General features: G+C 43.5%; 1 protein-coding gene across 6 annotated transcripts in view; it reads right to left on the reverse strand.

Annotated features, from left to right (window-relative positions):
• RUNX2 (RUNX family transcription factor 2) overlaps positions 1-20821 on the reverse strand; it is a 225308-nt gene that overhangs the window by 62105 nt on the left and 142382 nt on the right. For 3 of the 6 annotated variants that reach the window (XM_065681817.1, XM_065681816.1, XM_065681815.1), the window contains one exon: positions 4850-9714. The exons of the other annotated variants lie outside the window; for them this stretch is intronic. In XM_065681817.1, the coding sequence (XP_065537889.1) occupies positions 9236-9714 (479 nt within the window). In that variant the 3' untranslated portion in view covers positions 4850-9235. Of the gene's footprint in view, positions 1-4849; positions 9715-20821 lie in introns of those variants that run through there. 6 annotated transcript variants of the gene reach the window in all.

Raw genomic sequence — 20821 nt, forward strand, 5'->3', positions numbered from 1 at the left:
AAAAGGGCAGAGATTCTTCCTGAGGTCTGTCTGCATTATTTAGGGTTTTTGTCCCTTATGCCACAGCCTTTCCTTCCTATTTCCTGGTGTTTGCTAACTGGCCTCGCACACCCTGGAAGCAAGGATAAAAATTGTGCTTTCCTGGGAGAAACTATCTTACTGCATTTGGATTAACAGCATCATTTTCAGCTACCAAGGACTGCTTTTTCCAACTGCGGAAATGAAAAAGTAAACAAGCTGGAGAGTGTGAGGCACTGCCTTGGTGTTCAGGCTCCTACTCTATTTGTAATAGTGCTCTGAAGTCACAGCCTGCACGAATACAAATGAAGGGATGGAAAGGGGAAGTCACTAAGCACTGGACCCCTACAAATGTGCAAAAAAGTTTTAAACCCTTAATATACCCCGTGTGCCCAAACCCAGAGGCAGGGGAAAACCCCAACTCAGAGGCTGGGGGAGAAGTCACCAATTGCACTTTGGTAGTTGGGGTTAGGTGTTAAGAGAAGCATGGGGATGACATGCTCTTCTGAAGCCCAAGCTCCACCTCCATGCTTGGAAGACATCAAAACTTGCCGGGCACAGCCATCCTGAGCAGATCTGACGGCAGTGGTCCTGCACTGAGCCTCCCTTGGACCAGCAGACCCACAGAAATCCCTTCCAACCAGCATTTTGGTGACCCTTTATTGGTAACACCCTCACTGACGGGTTGAAAAATGCTGGCGTCCAAAACCACAGGGCTATTAATAGAGGGACTTCAGCTGATCTCTACTGGTGTAATCACCATCTGAATTTGGCCTCGTGGTAAACATTAATCACTGGCAAGTTGCTGCAGCATATCAACTTTAACATGGGTTGTTTGCTTTCCTCTAAGTGTTGGGACATCCTGCAAGCTCCAGCTGCTCATCCTGAGTGAGCTGAAGGGACTGAGCAGCCAAGGGCTGCCTCCACGGATTGCAGTGATCCCTGTGTTTCTTCCTGCCCCACCGCAAATCCCGAGTAAATCTGTTGAGACAGTGCAACTTGGCTTTAACTCTGCATTGTTTTTTGACCAGATCAGCAGTCTGGAAACTGGGTCAATTTTTCTAAACATGTGGTTTAGAAATGTGCTGTTTCAAAGGACACTACCCAATGGTGTGAGACCAAACATCAGATTTGTAGTAAAAAGTGCTAAACAACAACAAGAGTTCAAAGCTCTCTATAAACACTGAGTCCATGGGAGACCCTGACAAAGTAGGGAAATAGTAAATATTGTGCTCTATATTTAGGGAAACTGAGGCACAAAAAGAGGAGTGCAAAGCTGCCTGGAGAATCGCAGACAATGCTGAAATTACTCAGGGTCAGAACAAAAGCTAATTGGTCTCATCTTTACAAGTTCTTACAAATAAAACCATAGGGATTTGATTTTATTGTCTCACCCAAACTGCAGGAGGGAAATTCAAGTCTGCTTGCATTCCCAGTGAGGGAAATCCTAGCCCACTTGCTACTTAGGTAATACATTCAACATTTGAAACACAGGTTGCATCTACCCCAAGTAATACATGAAGTTAATCTGTGTGCAATTAGCAGGGCAGGCCTGAGAACTTCAATTCTGAACTACGTCATAGGTTCCAAGTTACTTTGTTTGCACTGCATCAGATCACCAGATGCTTTTGAAAGCTTAGGCTTTGTTCTATTTGTATCTCACAGTCTTATCAGTTACTGGGGCCAACAGCTTCCTATTCTCAGAGGGGCGAATGCCAACGTCCCCTCCTCCAAGACCATGTAAGTATCACCAAGAGACCCCATGGGAACATCTCCATACATCGCAGACTGATACCGCAGCAGTAGCTCTACAGGGGAAAGATTATAACTACTGAAGTCCAAAGACAGCCCTCATGAATGTTAAACATTTATTTTTTTTGCTTTAAGCTCATGCTAAAGTTTCTTTTTTTCTCAAGATGTTGAGTAGAAATGCTCAACTGCTCCCAGTATTTCATCCAGCACAGTCATTCCCATCACCTATCCAAAGATTATGGGTTTCCAGTGGCTTTGCTTATCATTTTACCCTGTACAGTAAGTATTTCTGGCCAATAATGTTCTCAGCTGTTCTCTGCAAGCATTCCACCAAGTGGTGAGTGCCTGAGCTGCAAAGCTGGTCACCCACAATGCACCATGCCACCGCCCCAAATATATGCTCCAGTGTGTGACCCCAAGTGCTGCAGATCACTGTTGCGACTTACGCAGAGCATTGGCTATTCATGAGCAGTTGCCCAGGAGAGGGATTTCACCACAAAATGCCAATTAATTTCCTTCTGACCACACGGAAGGATGGTAACCGGATGGTGTGTATTATTCCCTGGACATATAACTGAGGTTATTTCACCTTTTCCCCTAGTAAACAGTTTGATGAAGTTTTCATTTGGTGCCCGCACAGGACTTGGTGCTGAACCATGAAGTCAGACCCTGCTCCTTCTCTTCCCCACCACTCCCCCAGAGCTTGTTTTAGGCACAAAAAAAAAGGCTGATCTAGGCCTATGGCTGCCCTGAGCCCATCTGGGGTTGCTTACAGCCACAGGAAATGAAAAAGTTAAACCCAAAGCCAACAGGGAGAGATGGTGTGAGATGCTGCCCGCTGTACGTACACCGCGTGGGACAAACGAAGGCCTGACTCCAGAGATTCAGAGCTGACGTTCAACCCTCACCCAAAAGAAAGAAGCTATTTACTGACACCAAATGATGGAGAAGACAATCATCAGCACCCCTAATAGGAAGTGCCTTTAAACATCTCCTAAAAGTGCTTTGCAGTTGATCATCCCTCCATTGGGCAGTCATACATGGTGACCAGTGGTAGACATTTTGCCTCAAGAGTGGTTGGTTTCTGACTATGGCAAAAGAACAAGGGTCACCTCCTCAAGCTGCAAAACGGTAAATGAATCAAAAAACTAAAAGCGACACACCTAGCATGATGCACAATGGGAACTGCTGTACTGGGTCAGCATGGTTTGGCTTTTCCACACCTTGTGCTCACCATGTCTGCTATAGATCACAGAATCACAGAATCATTAGGGTTGGAAGGGACCTCTGGAGATCATCCAGTTCAATCTGCTGCCAAAGCAGGGCCACCTAGAGCAGGTTACACAGAAATGTGTCCAGGCGGGTTTTGAATATCTCCAGAGACTCCAGGACCCACCAGGACAGCCTGATACAGTGCTCTGCCACCATCAATGTAAGTAAGTTCTTCCTCATGCTGAGGCTCTTCTTGTGGTTTAGTTTATGGACATATCCCAGAGAAACGCTCCAGAAACCAACAAAACACAGAAGGATCACTGCAACTCCTCAATAACCTGCATGTATTAGTGGCATAACCTGTCTAAGAATTTCATTCTGTCAAACCTCTTTATTCAGGCTGGTTTTAGCTGAATATATGTCATTTGCAAAGTCATGCAGATTTTAGCTTAGACAAGGTGCAGCAGATAGCTCTTAGCCTGACTCACCAGGCCATGGGATAATTTGGAGGGGACCATGGGAGATCTCCAGGCCAACCTTCTGCTCCAGCAGCTTCAGCTCCAGGGGCAGACCAGGTTGCTCTATGCTTTACCCCAGGAGTTGGGTCCTGTAAACCTCCAAGAACAGAGGTGGCACAACCTCCCCAGGCCCATGTTCGACCACTTGACCATGTGAAATGGTGAAAAATTGTTTATTTCTGGATTAAGTGACCATGAAAGCAAGAGTATAATAAACATCCGTCTGTGCTCTAACTATCTGAGATGGGTTAACCTGAGTACCTGAGGGCAGCAGAAAGTCTTAGCACTAATGTTTGTAGCAGAAGTCCCTCTCCGTCCCCCCAGTTTATGTAACAATTATACCACAGAGCACTGATCCATTTTCTTGGTTCCTCACTCTTGGATAAAGCTTCCCTAAAATCAGGACTCCGATTACGGGCAGGATGAAAGCACCCTTGAAACCCCCCCCAAACATTATCTCAGTCTTCAACTACCACACAAGAATGTGTAGGTCCATGGTAAATCCAAGAGAGTTCACAAAATCAGTATTAGAGACATTTAAACTTCAAAGTTAAAGGCTTATTTAAATGATCAGAACCCCATACCTCTCTGTGCTACTACTTTTCTTCTGCAGAGTCAAGAAATAGCTAAAAACGATAAGAACTTACTATGAAACCAGGCACAAGCTTGGAAACAACTCCTGTCCTCTCCTCCTGCACACAGCCTTAGGTGAACTTCACCTTCATTAGCTGCATCTCCTCCTACCGCTGACACTAGGCTGGAAGAAAAAGAGCCTCCTCCTCCAGTCCCCTGCCTCTCCATGTATCTTTTGCTGCTTGGAAACCGTTCTTGCCTTAGGTCATGCAAATCACAAGATTACCTGTAACTGCATTCCTCAAGTCTGACCAGGAAGAGGTGGGGATAGCACAACCCTCATCCTGGAAAAGCACTACAAAACCCAATCCCTCCTGCCTGGTTTGGAAATCTATCCCAGTTTTTCCTATAGTTCCAAGCTGTGCCCAAAGTGCTCTGGCACCAGAATATCTCAGATAATGCCAGTTGTTAAGTTTCAGAGCTAACGATCTAGCAAGAGCAATGGAGCAGTTTGCACTCCTCTAAGAAACACAGGTTTTGACAGTTTGCAGATTCAGGAGAAGAAGCAACATTTGAGATCAGATGTAGAAGATATCCTTTACCATCCACAGGCATGGATATTTGCTTTTTATATTTAATTGGAAACTTAAGCACTGCAGGAATTGATGGTGCCACTATGAAAGGCTCACTACTGTGTCCTACCATGTACTTACTTTACCCTGCCTGGTGCTAAGAGGAGACAGTGGAAGAAAAAGAAGCATGGAAGATCATTAACAAAAAAAAAGCCATTTTATTGAAAATGAAATTCAAACTTCAAATTAATATTACAATCATGAGAAAATGCCAAACAATTCAATTTACAGTTGCAACATACAATACAAATAGTCCCTTTGAAGTTGAAGTAAAATGATCCACAATCATCATCTGTGGCATAAAGCAGAGTGTGTTTGTACAACATGTGCATGAGAAGCAAATCTTGGGTGACAGCATTTGAAAAAATAAAAAAAATAAAGCTTGTATTTACACAAAATGCTACAAATATTTTGTTCCAGCGGAAATTCAAGACTGGTAAAGCATATTTAACAACAACAAAAAAGAACTGGAATGTCACTCATATTACCTAAAACAAAAGTTACTGTAAAAGTATGGGTTTGGCTGATATACTTAAAAGTACTGCATTAAAAAAAAAAAGCAAAGAGTTATCTGTAAACATGGAAGTAAACAAACATCTAAAAAAGATCTCAGAAAATGTTAAAATGAAATGCATTCTATCAAAAAACAACAAGAAATTCAGAGAATGGGGCTTCTTTGAGCTCATGGCTGATCCAGGTTTAATTATTGCTTTTGTTCATGGCTTGTTGGCTGCGCACAGCCCGGCACAGGGCTAAGCTTTGCTTTGCTAAGTGTGAAAGTGCAAAATTTTCCCCACCAGAGATGGTACCTGTGGAAACCGGTAAATCTTTGCTCGGGAAACTGCTGCCCAAAAAGTTCCATACTAAGACAGACACAGCAGCTGGTCCTTTAAAAGGAACAATAAACGCCACACGAATGATGCTGTGGGTTAAATAATTTGCTTGACTCATCCGTCCTGACCCGCTGACCCCAATCTGGTTACTCTTAGGAGGAGGGAGAGGAGGATTTAATCCTCCATTCAGCAAAAGGAAGATCATGCCTGTTGTGCTGGAAGTAAATCTTTGGTAGGATAAGAGAGCTGGAAAGTAAAAAAAGGCCATTAATCTTTCAGTCTATGACCAGTGCCAAAGATTGCCACTGACCAAAGGGAAGGGCTGTCATACTTTGGAGAAAACTCCTTTCTGTTGATGCTAAACACCCCACAAAACGTCAAATAATCTGATGGGATTTACTACATAGTGCTAGTGGCAAGTTTTTTTGGTGTGAAAATCCTGATTCAAGAGCATTTGCAAGTGAACTCAGAAGCATTTTCTAAAAGCTCTCATGAGCATCTCTGCCTCAACCTGTACAACTCCCTCCATGACCAGCCTGACGTACCGGTTCAGGAGCACAGGGGTCTACTGAAAGTCAAAGAGCTGGTGCTCCTCCATCCATAGGTCCTTAGAAAACCCTTTCCTTCCTATCTCAAGCAAGCAGAGCCAGATGCCTGCCTCCATGGTCAGGGAAGCTGAGGGCAGGGATCAGGCTCACGTCCCTCAACGGGGCAGGGAAAACGTTATCAACATCTGTCCCTAATGGTCCAGTTGAAAAGCCGTGGGGACACAATGAGTCCTGTCGGTACTGAGCAAAACAAAAGTCTGGTCTGTGCTGGATTTATCCAGAAACAAAAACCAAGTGCTTGAATTTTACAACAAAGTCTTTAAAAAAAGAAAAAAAAAGGAAGAAAAAAAATCTGGGTTGCTGCCTGCAGCCACTCTTAACAACATTTCAACACAAAAGCACCCTAAAAATTACTCAATATGCATACAGTAAACCTTAAAAAGCCCTTCTCAGCAATAACAAATAATGTACAAATATAGTACCTTTTTTTAAATAGGAAACAGCTTGCACTGGCAGTACATCTTTTTCTCTTGCTTACTAAACAAAAAACAAAACTGAAATGTGTAACCAGACACTGGCTTTTTAAGTGCTGCTGAGACTAACAAACGTATTTTACAGTTACAAATAAATGGACAGTGGTATGCTTCAAGCTACCACAAACCAACAATAAATAGAATCAATTACAGCTTCCATCTTTGAAGGAAAACTAAGTATTAGAAGAAAAACAAAGTGTCTTACTTATACTTTAAGCATACTTGGTATACAACCTTTAGAAGGCAAAGACTTTATTTTTTTTAAGAGCACATCATCACGCAAATCGGAGGGATGTACCACGCTAATGTCAACTCGTTTAACAGCTTCGCTATTAACGAGCAGTGATGGTGTTGTCCAGCTCTGTATGGCTATGCCCACCATTTATCTACTGAGATATTCTGGTGGTAGCCCAAGTACAGCCAAGGAGCGGTGTGGTGGCCGAAAGCCCCCTGAGGAGGCTGTGGGCAGCAATGGGTAAGGCAGGGGAAGGAGGCAGCGCTGGCAAACCCCATCAGCATGTGCTGAACATCCCACTAAACCAGACTTAACATCACCTGCTTGGGGTAGCCTGGGGCAGGCAGCTCAGCTCCCACCACATCCAGCTGATGCCACATCACCTCCCTGTTTACCGTAGCAGCCAAGGGTTGGGAAAACTCTGGGCCCCTCCACTGTATACTTTGGCAGCAGACAGGCTGGTTAAGGGTTTCGCGCGCAACCTCCTCTCCCTGTATTGTGCTTGGCATCCCCGGGGTGGCTTTTAAGGTGACTTTTTCTCTTCAGCTTTTGCAGAGGTGAGTATTGCTGCCCTTGTGCTTGTCTCTCTAATACAGCAACAGCCACATCAGCTTCAAAGTCAACATAGCATCCTTACTGCTCTAGCATTTAATGCTAATGGGCGGTGATTTGCTACCAGGCAGTTTCTGTCTCAAGTTTTGAACCTTTTTATTCCATCAAGTGGGCTGAAATTGCAAGGGGAGGGGAAAAAGATTCACCAATTTCCCCTTAATCCCATTTCTGAGATACTTAACAATTCAGTATCTGTAAAACACAGGCTTTGAAACCATTTTGGTTTTTCTTTGGCGAAAAAAAAACCAACAAACTGTTGAAATTCAAATCATGCTGTCAAAACGGAACATTCAAAATAAGAATATTTTCAAATTTTGCAGTTCTGAGAAAAAATCCTGGGAGAAGAAGAAATCAGGGGAAGGCTGGAAAATACTTCATCCTTCCTACCATTTTTCCAGTGTCTCCACAACTACTGATTAAAAGGCAAGACTGTGTTGAAGGCAACCAGAGAGCTAACAAAAATATTTCAAACACAATATTTCCTTCATAAGTTATAGAAAAAAGATCCTACATCCAGAATCGCTTGATGTGGATGCACTTGGGTTGGCTTTGTCGTTTTTAAGTCACATTGTAAACTGGTTCACACTGGGACTACTTTTCAGAGTTGGGTAAAGGTCTGAGATTTACACCATTGCAGAAATGTAGTAAGTCAAAAGAAACAAAACAAAAACACTTTTAGAGACCGAAGTCAATATATCATTACATTAAGAAACGTTTAAAGGGTCCAAATGTCATTAAATAATTATAAATATTCTTTTAAAGTTATACGATGATTCATGTTAGCAAACAACCTCAAATTTTACACATTTATAATTTAAAAAGAAAAAAATAAAAAAGAACATAGCCGAACACAAATACTATGTATACCATTTTGGCTCTAGTAATATATATTGCCATTTTCATATTTTGCATAAGTAACAACATTTTGTTTTTTGTTTTTCAAAGGTTTTGGTTTTCTTTTTGGTTTTTGGCTGATCGAAGGCAAAATGAACGGATACAAAAGCAAAAAGGAAACCCCAGGGCTGTCTAGCCTAACTTGAAGACTCATTCTCTTTAAGTACCCAAAAACAAACCAAAAAAGCAATGAACACAGAGAAGTTCCAACCACTATCTGCAGCAAGGCTTGGACCGAGGCTTTTTTTGGGACAGCTGTTTTCATCTGAATGTATCATGGCAAAATGGAAGCAACTCAATCTTTGCTTTCCTTTTTATGTGCACCAATACAAGCCAGTTGAATTGCACTACGGGTGTGAAGAGGGTCCCATATGTTGTATGATTGCAACTGTATCTGGAGTTCATGGTTAGGTTTTTATTTGTCAAAAATAAAAGGGAATGCAGCCTTTGCCTTGCATCACCATGTTTCTCCTGATAGCCGGGGAGTCCGTTCTCTCCTCATTGGCAAAAGTACTCACTAGTTATTACAACACTCTAGACAAAAAAAAAAAAAAAAAAAAAGGAGGGGGTGATTTTTTTGTGTGTGTAAAAAGTACATTTTAAATATAAAACAAGGTAAAACGGTCCCAAGAAGAAAAGAAATATGTGCTTTGATCCACACAATCTGAAACATGGGCTGTGGTGTGCTGGCAACTCTTGTGTTATTTGTGGCCATTATCATCCCACCTACGCAGTTGCACATATTGGTAAAATCTATTTAAAAACAAAAAACAAAAATAAAAACACAAAAACCAGGCACTTCGTAGTTAGTCGACCATTTGTTTGGTTTGGGCTTTTTTTGGCTCGCGGAGGTCGGGCCGGCTACAGAAGGAATCTCAGTACGGCCTCCAAACGGACTCATCCATTCTGCCACTAGAATTCAAGACGGTTGGGGAGCTGCTGTGGCTGCCATCCGCCTCCACACCGTCACTCTGGTTGGGCAAGTTAGGGTTTAACAGTGTGCTGCCGTTGGACGTGGTGGTGCACGGAGGAAGCATCCTGGAGGGGGAGCGGTCCCCTCCTGGCACCATGGGGAACTGGTATGATCCTGATGAAGTGCCATAGTAGAGATATGGAGTGCTGCTGGTCTGGAAAGGTCCACTTTGGTTTTGGGAAGAGCCGGGGTAGGGTGGTGGTAGGTAGGTGTGGTAGTGAGTGGTTGCGGACATACCCAGTGACATGCCTGAGGTGACTGGCGGTGTATAGGTAAAGGTGGCTGGATAGTGCATTCGTGGGTTGGAGAAGCGGCTCTCAGTGAGGGATGAAATGCTTGTGAACTGCCTGGGATCTGAAAATGGGCCCAGCTCTGAAGCACCTAAAAAATTATAACAAAAGACGGGGGAAAACAATTCTGTAAATACCATTTTTTGTATCAAGTGATGATAGAATTCTATTTTTCTAAGAAAACCCACTACTTTTGGCCCCCAAGAGAACAGCAGATCATACCAAATAATACATTGCAAGGAACAGAGTTATACATCTGTCTTCTACAAGTGCTGGGCCAAATTCATCCCTGGTCTAACTCCACCAATGCCAGTGGAGGGAGCAGCATTGCCAATCTGAAGCATTCAAAGGTCACAAGTCAGGCCGGGGGTGGGGGGGAAATCTCAAAAATCAGGAGACTGCAAACAAGCCAAGAGAAAGCTGTATTTGGGGTTGATCTGCTTTCTTGTTTCTGAGCTTTGAAGGTTATGTGTCTCTCCTGTTTTGCTATAACCTCACATGAAACTCAGGTCTGGTTGCACATGAAAGCCGAGATTCCCACCTCAGCACATGCCATCGGGAGCTGGCGTTTCAAGGAAAGCTGAAATTGCTGCTCAACTTGTGATCAAACTACAAGAGCTGGCAACACCAAGTCAGCTGCACCACTGACACCAGGGGAGTTACACCAGGGGTGATGAAGACCCACTTCTTGCCTGAAATCCATTTATTTTTGGGAGAATCGGCTCAGCTACTTCCTATGGCTGAAAAATATTTGTTGTATCTGGAGGATGGGCAAGGCCAGTGAGCTGATAGCAAAGGTGCAAGTTTTACTTTTCAGTGCAGTCGAAGGAAAATTACAAGCCCAACACTTTTTGCCATTGAAAAAAGTTGTTTTCATATGCTGTCTGTGCAGTCTGGTCAAAAAAAAAGACCACACAGTTTATGGCTACTGTGAATGTCTGGATGGTAACGCTGTGAATTGGAGTCTAACACAAAACAGGGATGGGTAAACTCATTTTGCCTAATTTTTAATCCCACATCAAACACCCAAAGTTTTGGAGCAGAACTGGAAAGCAAACGTTAGTAGCTTGGTGATCTGTTTAGGAGACTGTGGGATGGACAGAAGCAGAAGAGAAAGATGGGGAAAGCTCGTGTTGAGAGAGCCAGAAACGTGGAAAACAAAACGGGCGTGGGAAAAAGGACAGGGGGGTGGGGGGTGGGGAGTGGGGTTGTGGGGAGTGTGTGGAGAGGGAAAGGGAATAGAGAGAGAAAAAGCCTTATAACAAAGTACAGTGCAGGAGGCAGATGCATCAGCCAGTATTCAGTATATACATATATACATATTTATAGAGTTGTGAAGAACAGGGTATAAATAAAGAGGAAAAATCATGAAATCAAATGGACTCTCCCTGCACTTCCCAGCTCACACTTCTACACCTTCTACGTGCTGAACACTGAAACAATCTGTATATCCTGAATATAAGACAAAGTGATGCTTTTCCTTGCAGGGAGGCTTTGTATCTGACCTGCTGACACTGCTGTGTAGAAGGAAGGTCTCTCTAGCCCTTCTGTCCTTGCTCTCCTATAGCATACACAGTGGTGGTTGCGACCGTAAGCCACAGACTCAACAAACCCTGCCACCTTGTGTAACACACTTGGTGATTTAGATCACTATTCTCTCTGTCCTACCAGCTCATTTAACCCATGCTTTCAACAAAATCTAAAGGCAGCAGAGGGGCAAAGCTCAGGCATAACTAGGCTTCAGGCTGGAGGACCTGGGCTGCAGCCAGCCAAGCGTCCCTATCATGCAGCCTGAAAACTGGGGATTACAATCAAAATATACTGAGGACAGAGGCTTAAATGGGCAGTAAAAGCCCATTTTTAACTTTGATGACAATGTGATTACTATTATTTTTATCTGGACCTGAATCAGTGACCTACGGGTGAATGGGTCTGTCTCCACCAACAACCCCTTCAACCACAGCTCCATGGAATGTAATATAACTTGTACCTTTACAGCAAACACTACTACTTGATGCAACTTCTTTCATTCCCAACTGCAAACAATAGCCAGAGGCGATACCACCCAGATTCAAAGCTGTAATTTTGGAACACTACCCTTTATATTGTGAACAGGTCTGATATGTATCTGGAAATATAAGGTTAGAACATAATTTCCCCAGCTGCTCAAAATACTGAGTTTCAATCTGCTACCGCTTATGCTGCTTTTTTTTTCCTTTTATTGTTACTGCAACTCTCCCAACATGAACAGAGTTGCTTTCAGTTTACCCTGATAGAAGCTAAACAAGACTTTTATAATCAAAGGTAGAGCTGGTAAGGGCGTAAGGTGTGTAAGGTGTAAGGGTGCAGAAGAACATCAGCATTTTTGGTTTCTTTGCGATCAATAGCTTTTGGTTTTTTTTCTTAATAACAAACTATGCACACAGGTTACACATTAAAGGGCAATCTCCCTTTCAGGGCTAAATCCAAATATTACCTGTATGGGTGCTGCCAAGAGAACACGTATGTGTTGAATGACCGGGAATGTGCACACCACACGTAGGCATTTCTAATGTGGGGCTACAGACCTCCTTACATACCCAGTAAATCCACACTTGTTTGTTTTTACTGTTGCTTGTAAAGCACAATCCTATTTACCCAAAGGCCAAATAACCATAACCCTTTCTTATCTCACTCATGGCTGTGTCTGCATGGCTCCTGCACACTCACTTCTCCACCCCCACTTTTGCCCAAATGCCTTTTGCAATCTCCCCAATTCCCTGCACAAGCTGCGATTTGTTCACAGCCTTCTGTATCTCCATTGTGTAAAGATATTTTTGGAGACCAGGATTTTTCTGTGTTGCCCGTTTCTAGTCTCCTTTCTAAGTCACCTCTAAATCTCAGCTTGTCGAGCTCACCACTGCAGAATCTCACTGATGCATTTTCCTTCTCCTCCCTCTGTGTTACCTCCTGTGTTAAAGTTGATTTTTGGTTCTAACTTGGAAACACAAGATGCATATTCATTTGTATACGTTTAGCTCTTTGCTGGACTGGGAAGATAAACAGCTTTCCTGGGTACAGCACCCATCTTTGTGTATCTAGTCGTGCACAAATAGCGATGTTGATCAGCAATACAGCAACATGACAGTACAAGTAAATAATTTATTTATTCCTCTCCCCAGCAGGATTAAAGATTTATGCTAATTTCCCCTCCGTCAGAGCAAGAAAACAATTTGCATCTGTGAATTCCCACTCTCGTGATAGCTTGTATTAAATGGGTGAAGCACAGATCCTCTGCCCTACATTGTGGCCGCAAGATTGCGAAACCAAACTTCTGTGAAGAGAAGAGACTTTATTTTCTTCTGTCAGAAAGAGAAACCCGGCTAGGAGCACAGCAAGTGATCTTTTCCAACAGTCTGATCAGCTAACAGTGCCTGACAACACCAAAAAATAAAGTTCATTTTTTTTAAATCCCTTTACTTATGAAAGAGTCCAGGTTAAATTGTTTTTAATTCTTCCAAGCTGATTCCTCTCTATCTCTAACACAACCTGGCACTCAAAGTTCCTGAGAGCTATACGTTTAGAACAGAAAAGTGGTCATGTTAATATCCAATATATATGCTAACATCCTAGATTTAAGAATACTGCTCCAGTGTGTTTCATATTTAGCATAAGAACAATTAAAATTCCATGTGGTTTTACTTATTTTGATGCAGAAGCCTCATTAAAAACCCTAGACTTGGGCATTTGCCAGCAGCCGACTAAAATGGTTTTGCATTCACGCTTAGAAAACAATTTTACCTGTTGCAGCTTTGCAGCTCCACCATTTACAGATGAATGTATACCCTGGCTATTTCTCTTTTTCATTTTACAGATGCTAGCTAATGCTAGTTAATGTTCACTTCTCAATTAATAAGCTGCGCTTGTGGTTTGCAGAAAATAAGGCAACAAATTTCTGCCAGGTTTACAGCACTTTGGCCAATCACTTCCAATTATTAAAGATCATAATGTACCGTGGATAGATTAACTCCTTGTGAGCATAGCAAGCTGACATCTACTTTAAAGAGTTCTAGGATAATTTTATAACTTACAAATACAGCAATTTGCTTTGTCATTTTATGCTGCAAGGTCACTACCCAAAAACCAGGTCCCCTTGGCTAATTGCATAGGTCTGACAGGAATTTTTTAGCACATCAGGTCAATGCAAATCATCGGATGCAAGAAAAAAGAGTAGGGCTATATTCAAGAGTCACTGAAAAGTCTGTCTCAAGGAAATTCAACTACATGTGGTTAAATACATTTACCAGTACCTAAATGATTCACTTGTGTTTTGGGGAACTTCAGTGTTAAAGACATTCGCTGAAGTAAGTACTAGATTTTGTGAGGGTTTGTTCAACAGTTTGATTCAGGCTGAAACATAGCACTAACTGATCTATTAAAACTCCTTTTTTTCCTTCCCTACCAGCTATGTCTACGAATTATATGTGCAGCTTGGATTACTTACAGCTGATAATATCGCCTCGTATGAAGTATGCCACACACTTCACATGATGAGACGATTTCCAGTCTCTTACAGCTTTGCCAGACTTTAAACGTTCTGGCTGAAATTGTCCATGCTGGGCGTCTGTCTCAGGCTAAATTGTGATTTATGCATTTATTTGTTTTTAAAATTTCAGCTGAAACTCTTCTGCTGGGAAAAATATATTGTTTTACTAATCTTAAACTTGGAGGAGCCTTCCTTTGAAAAGCTGTACCAGTTCCATGCTTTGAAGTAAGAACTTGAACTTTGGAATAGGAGTGGCCTTTTGTGTGAAGAGATGTTGCCATGAAAATCCAGCCAAATATGAACAATTCTTAAGGATTCTGACTAAAAATGGGCAGAAGAGTCTGTGCCCCTACAAAGACACTTGTCCAGAGACTGGAATGAAATCCAGGAGTCCCAAGTCCTGGATTTTTTCTGCAAATATTGCTAAAATAAGGGGACATTCCCAGCCATCCCTGTGCCAGTACTGACAGAGAATCAGTCCATCGGTGGCTCCATTCACTGGAGTGGCAGAAGTCTGAGTAGAAGGAGTCCACGTGAATGTTTGTGCGATATTGCAAAGGAAAAATTTGGGAAGGCGGGGTGACTTGGGGTTTGCTTTTTTTAGAAACCTGAGAAACTATAAACACAACTAGAGACAAACAAAAGGATATTATTAAGGTTACCATGTGAGGAGTGGGAAAGTCAGTTAGGAAATACCAGCGTTCAAGTTACTTCTCCATAGGCACTATGATACTGCATTCAATTACAGGATAAGATGCCATTCTTTTTATACAAACCCTCTGCAGTCAGCAGACAAGCTGACCCCCTCTGGAGATGTAACAGAGTTGAGGAATAGAGAACACCGTTGTCTATACATCCCCCAAATCCTCTACTGCAAGGAAGCAGAAGGGGTGAAGTGAACAAGGCGAGGGAGACCCGATTATTTCCTGAGCAAACTGGATTTTATATGTGTTTCTGCCACATGGTTCGTACGTGACTCAGTTCAAACCTCTCCAAAGCACATTTTCACTTCTCCCATATTCCGTGCCCAGCCAAGACGTTGGCTTCTGATTTGCATGTGTGCTAAATATTCACAGCTGCAGCTAAAGCCAACAGGATCACAGGTCTGAACATAAAGCTAAAGACAGAAAAACACCACCATGCTGTAGGTGACACAAGGAAGGTGCACTTAATTACGCAAGACTTTAGGGTCAGTCCCAGTACTCGTTATAAAGTGGGTTCTTTCTTTCTTGGGAATACTGTACTGCAACGAACTGCACACAAATGCTATGGCAGAAATATTAGAGCAAAGCTCATCAAGAAATTAAGAATTTCTTCTTCAGAGAAGAATTTAATGCTCTGCAATAAGAAAGGCCTGAGGAAATGCAAAGAACAAGAAGAAAACAAAATATTGAAGAGATGCTCATTAAGTTAGCACTGTCCATCCTGTGCACTGAATGAGACAGGAATCCCGTGGGAAAAATACCATGTGATCCTGTAATTAAAATCTGTAATATAATGCATAAGCAGAATGAGGCTGATTTAAAGTTGCACAGGCAATATAAGTACTGAGATTTCCCAATTTCTGAGCACTGAGTTTTGCAATCAAAAGGATTCTTTGCAACGCATCTGGATGGGGGGAATGATGACTTATTAGCTGGATCTCTGGTTTCCCTCAAACATCATTCTGTATCAAGGACAGAGTGTTACTTTCCTCTTCACTTTGTTAAATTCCTGGCACCTGCCCCTGCTAATAAGTGTTTAACGAATCATACATAACACGACCCTTGTCCTGCCTCCTTCCAGGAGAGCTTTTGACTCCCCAGAGGTGCTGTACTACCTTCCCTCTGGATGCCACTGCAGGATGGAGCCTGGGACTGAGATTCCCAGGGATCCCAAACCACCTCCTCATGTATCTGCTCCCTGCTGTAGCTGTTAGGTCCTGATCCTGGAACCTATGCCAGTGCTCAGCTTCATGCTGGAGCTCAGGGACATGTGTGTACGTGCCGCAAGGGTGAGGGTCGTGCAGTACAAGTAAGGAACAGGGCTCATCGCTCCCTGGTTCACTTTTGTGCTATGTTTTCAAATACCGGTTTCCTCTCTTTAATGTAGATAGATAGATGGATAAACAAATGGGGGGCGGGAAGCATTTTCACATCTTTTTTTGTTTGGTTGTTTTTTAGCTTCTTTTTTTTCCCCAGGTTACCCTATGCAGGTCTCTTGGCAAACAATAGCAGCAGAAAAGGTGTGAACTCCCCCCCCTCCTCCTCTTTCCTTCACCTCAACAAGGTGTTAACTTCAAGGCCTAGTTGGGACCATTTAAACTGCAACATTATTAAGCACAGCAGTCTCACAAAAGTCAGAGAGAGGAAGGAACATTTTAACCCCTTCAGAGCCTCATTTATAACAGGCGAGAAACCTAATTCTAGCACAACTCTTCTCAACATCCCTCAGTACCCCAGTTCACAGGGTAAACAGCACGCTTGTGCCTTCTGGTATTTAGGTAACAGGACTTTGGCACCTAAAATACCACGGATTAATTTACAGATAGATGTTTTCACTGAATTTACGGTGCAGCACCTTAGCTCTTTGCTGGGAGAAACACCCCATAAATAACATAGTTAGCAGCAACCATTAAAGTAGCACTCCTGCAAATAAAGGAAAGTGTTTCCCAAGCAGAGCTGCTACATTGCTTAACAGCAAAACTGGGGTCTCTTTGCACTTCTTCAGTCCAGACTCCATCATTACCTGCCCTGCCACCTCAATAGGACTTTCCTGCTGAATGAACTGTGCTGGAAGGAGGTGATTTTATTCAGGCACCCAAGTCTTGCTGGGTGACACTATGCATTTAAACACAGGTGGCTGCTGGCTGCACCTCAAGAGGTAGCTCATCTTAAATTACGAACATCAGTGGCTACAAACTCCTCCCACGTGTGGAAGAAAGCAACAACAAACCCCTCCTAGATGGACTGCCGGGAGCAGAAATGGAGCTATGGAAGCACAAGCCGTCATTGTCTTATTTATACATGTTGCTTCTTGTGAAGCTTCACTTCTAGACGACTTAAAACCTTTCTAATAAGAACCACAGGAGGGGGACAAATGGTCATATTACAGAAACACGTCCTTGGCTAGCCATTGTGACCTGCCACACCATGGACCTGGTGTGATGGGGAGCCTCTGAACTTCTTGGTCTTTGCTATCTCATCTTAGTGACTTCAGTCTGGAGCCGTCACAGGTGATTCGGGTGAAAGGGAATTGGTAGTGTATCAAAATCCCCCTGCTTGTTTAAAGTCTCAGACCTTCTATGTACTGCGTTGGAAACAAAAGGTAAATAACATTTATTGGAAGTAAGTCCAGCAGCTCTGCAACACCACGAGGCACAAACACGCACACAGGCGCATATAGATCTCACTTCAGTTTTCCCCAATTTTTCCTGCCTGAATTTCAGCCCCTGCTGTCTTTCACCAGCCCCAGCTGAAACACAGCAGAAGGAACACTTGAGGCTTTTCTTGGATAGCAACCTCAGCAGTGCTGTATACAGCAAGGGTTGAAACCACAGGGCTGAGAGCTGCAACGCATGCACGGCGATGGTGAGGACAGTACAAGAGCCCTGTGTAAATCCAGTGAACGGGAAGATGACATACACTGGGGCTAGCAGTCTACTTTAGTACCTTTTTTTTTTTTTTGCAGAAAATGTGCCTTAACTACCCAGTATAAATATTTGTTTCCAATGTTGTCATGAATTGTACTTTTCCACTGCATGCTAGCAACTCAGAAATACCATTTGATCCTTGAGCAGACACAAAGAAACTATGTTTGGGGAGGGGGGGAAGCCCTTGGCACTGCTCTGTAATTTCACCCTTTAAACCCCTCATTTTCCTCCCCATACAAATTTTCCTTTCCAGTCTCGTACAGCTAACACACGTCCCTCCTGAGGACAGAGGATTCCTTGCTGGTTCTTGATTAAGAGACTTTAGGAAGCCGGGAAGGAAGATATTCTTTGAAACTGGATCTACTGTAGGATGGGAGCCAGCACACAGGACACCGTGTCTTTCAGAAAGGGCCACACACAGTGCCACTCCAGTCATATGACTTCTCTGTCACATCCTGAAGCCATTTCCAGCTCGTGTGCGAGTTTGTACTCCCATTTAGAAAAGGATGGGATATATTGGGAACACACATATGGAAACACTTTCAGGGAATCAGTTTCCATGAAATCCATAATAAGCCAAGTGGCTTCAGATGTGGCAGCGTGCCTCAGATTAGCCAAAAAAAAAAAAAAAAAAAAGGAAAAAAAAAGGGGGGGGATGGGGGGGTGGGGGAAAGAAAGGAAAAGAAAAAAAAAGAAAAAAAAAAAAAAAAGGACAAATCTACCCTTTCAGCCCGTATTTCAGTTTCAAGGGGGAGGAAAGAAAGAAAAAATTCAAAACCACTAATGACTTATGGCTACCAAAACAGGCAGCCACAAACCCCCCAGCTAACAACAGCATTCATCCCTCCCCCAAGTAATGGAGCTGCTATCAGCGCTCCTGTGGCTCCCTGAAAGCCCTCCTGGCATCCAGGAGGAAGCTGAGCACACTGACCTCGCCCTGCCAACACCAGTGCCCATTTGGGCAGGGCACCACAGTATGATAACATGTGAGGGCAACTAAAAGCTTTTCCAAAACCTGCAGCTCGGTGATACACTGTTCATTAAGCGCATCTTCCAAGAAAGGCTGAATTCAGGAGAGGACATCCAGCCGGATTTATGGTGGGAATGATGTGTTGGATGCTAGGCAGTGATGTTGATGTCAAGCAAGGAGTGGGTATCACCTCTCTAATGTGCTCCAGCGTCCAGGAGCCGAAGGTCAAAAGCAATCCCTCACGTGCCCTCCCTGATGGGTACCAGTGAGCAGGAGCCAGGGAGCGCGCTGCCCAAGACAACCCCAAACAGCACAGCAAAGGGCTGGAGGCTGCATCAGCCCTGAGCAGGAGGGAAGCAGCCAGATTATCTGAGTTAGCATGGTGCTGGAATAATTTCTGCATGGCCGAGGAAGCAGGAAGAAGCATGGAGCAAGTGGCAGGAGTTCAAACGGGCACTAAAGAGATGCTATGTGCATCTCTGTGACAGCTAGCCGTGTTTTTATCATGAGAAAAAAACCCAGGGATTTGGCTGCTAATTGGGGATGTATCCTACAAACCCTACTTTTCCTGACAAACAAATGACTCCACAAATAGTCCCTCTGTTTTCAATAGGGTTATTTGCAGCACGAGGGACCACCCAACACGAGAGGATCAGGCCCTCCACTTCCTCGCTTTGCAGCTCACTTAAACCTTCAACAGCTACATCTGAACACAAAAATCCCCACAAACTGCAAAGGCTCTTCCCTGCTGCTGCTGGAAAAGCCCTGGACGAGGAGCTCTGTGGAACGGTCTCACGCGCTATTAATACGATGCTCTCCCCGACTTCCGCCTCCGAAATGGGGATTTGCGATTTGTTTCTCAGGCTGTTTCTTTCCACTCAAGCCTCAGCACAGTAAACTAACTGAAAACTTCTGCATCAAGGAGAAGGTCTCTTTTAAAGTTTTGCTTGGCTTTGCTTTCAAAGAGTTGTCTGTATATTTTAGAATATGTAGAATTTGCCTTTGATTTAAACCTCTCTCTTAACAATAGACAAGAGACTATTTCTCTACTGAGCGATTTAAACAAAAACAAACATATTTTGGTTACCCAGGCCTTGTTCTCTAAACACTATTTTTTTCTCTTTTTTTTCTTTCCCAGAGAAAACTCAGACGGTACAAATTGTTCCACTTTTGGCCAAAATACCTGAAATTCACAAATGCAGATAGTCCCATTTTGGTTTTCCTGAACAGTATCATACACAGACAAAAAAAAAAGGGCACCTCCCCAGCCCCCAGACATCCATAAAACATGAAACCCCCTAATCTAAACAATTAAAAACACACGTTTTCCCTCTAAAATAACTCTTCCCTTCAATGGACGTTTTCAGCCCCAGTCCTTGCCTATGTGCAGGGTCATGCTATTGGGGATTTTTTCTCCTCTCCAGTATGAAGTTCTGTGTCCCCAGAGGGTAAACAGACACACCTCGTCCTGTGGGGAGGCAGCGGAAAGTGGCTGCTTGTATCAGGAGCAGGAGCTAGAATGAACCAAGAAAGAGCAGCCGCTCAGAAGGGCACGAGGGTGCTTAGCCCACGGAGAGCTTCTGGCTATTGGAGGTAGGAAAGGGGAGATACCAGGGAAGCATTTCCATCTTAGGTTAAGGATTTTAGCAGCAGGCAAAATAACGCTGTTGGAGTGAAAACAGTGGAAAATAACTCATGCAGTGACGGCCAATTTTTTCCTTTACAATGAGAACATGTTTCCCCCAAGTAACACAAACAGCGGTAACACCAGGCTCTGATAAAATGGTAAAACACCATCCTGACTCAAGACCCACCAGTCAAATGAGTTTCAGGAGGCTCATGGTGCGAAGGATCCCTGTGGGAGATGTGTGGGTAAACAACAAGATGAACCACTACACCCATCTCATGGGGCAGAGCAAGAGCACCTCAGGGCATCCCAATCCTCGGTGTCACAGGAGCAAAGTTGTGGCTCTCGGCAAGAGCAGGTCTCACCACCTCGCAATACGACTGCGCCCAGTTTTGGGGAGACAGAGGAAACCTTTGTACGCAACTGCTGGGCTGTTTTCACTACA

The sequence above is a fragment of the Lathamus discolor genome, chromosome 5, assembly GCF_037157495.1.
Source record: "Lathamus discolor isolate bLatDis1 chromosome 5, bLatDis1.hap1, whole genome shotgun sequence".
NCBI classification, from domain to species: Eukaryota; Metazoa; Chordata; class Aves; order Psittaciformes; family Psittacidae; genus Lathamus; species Lathamus discolor.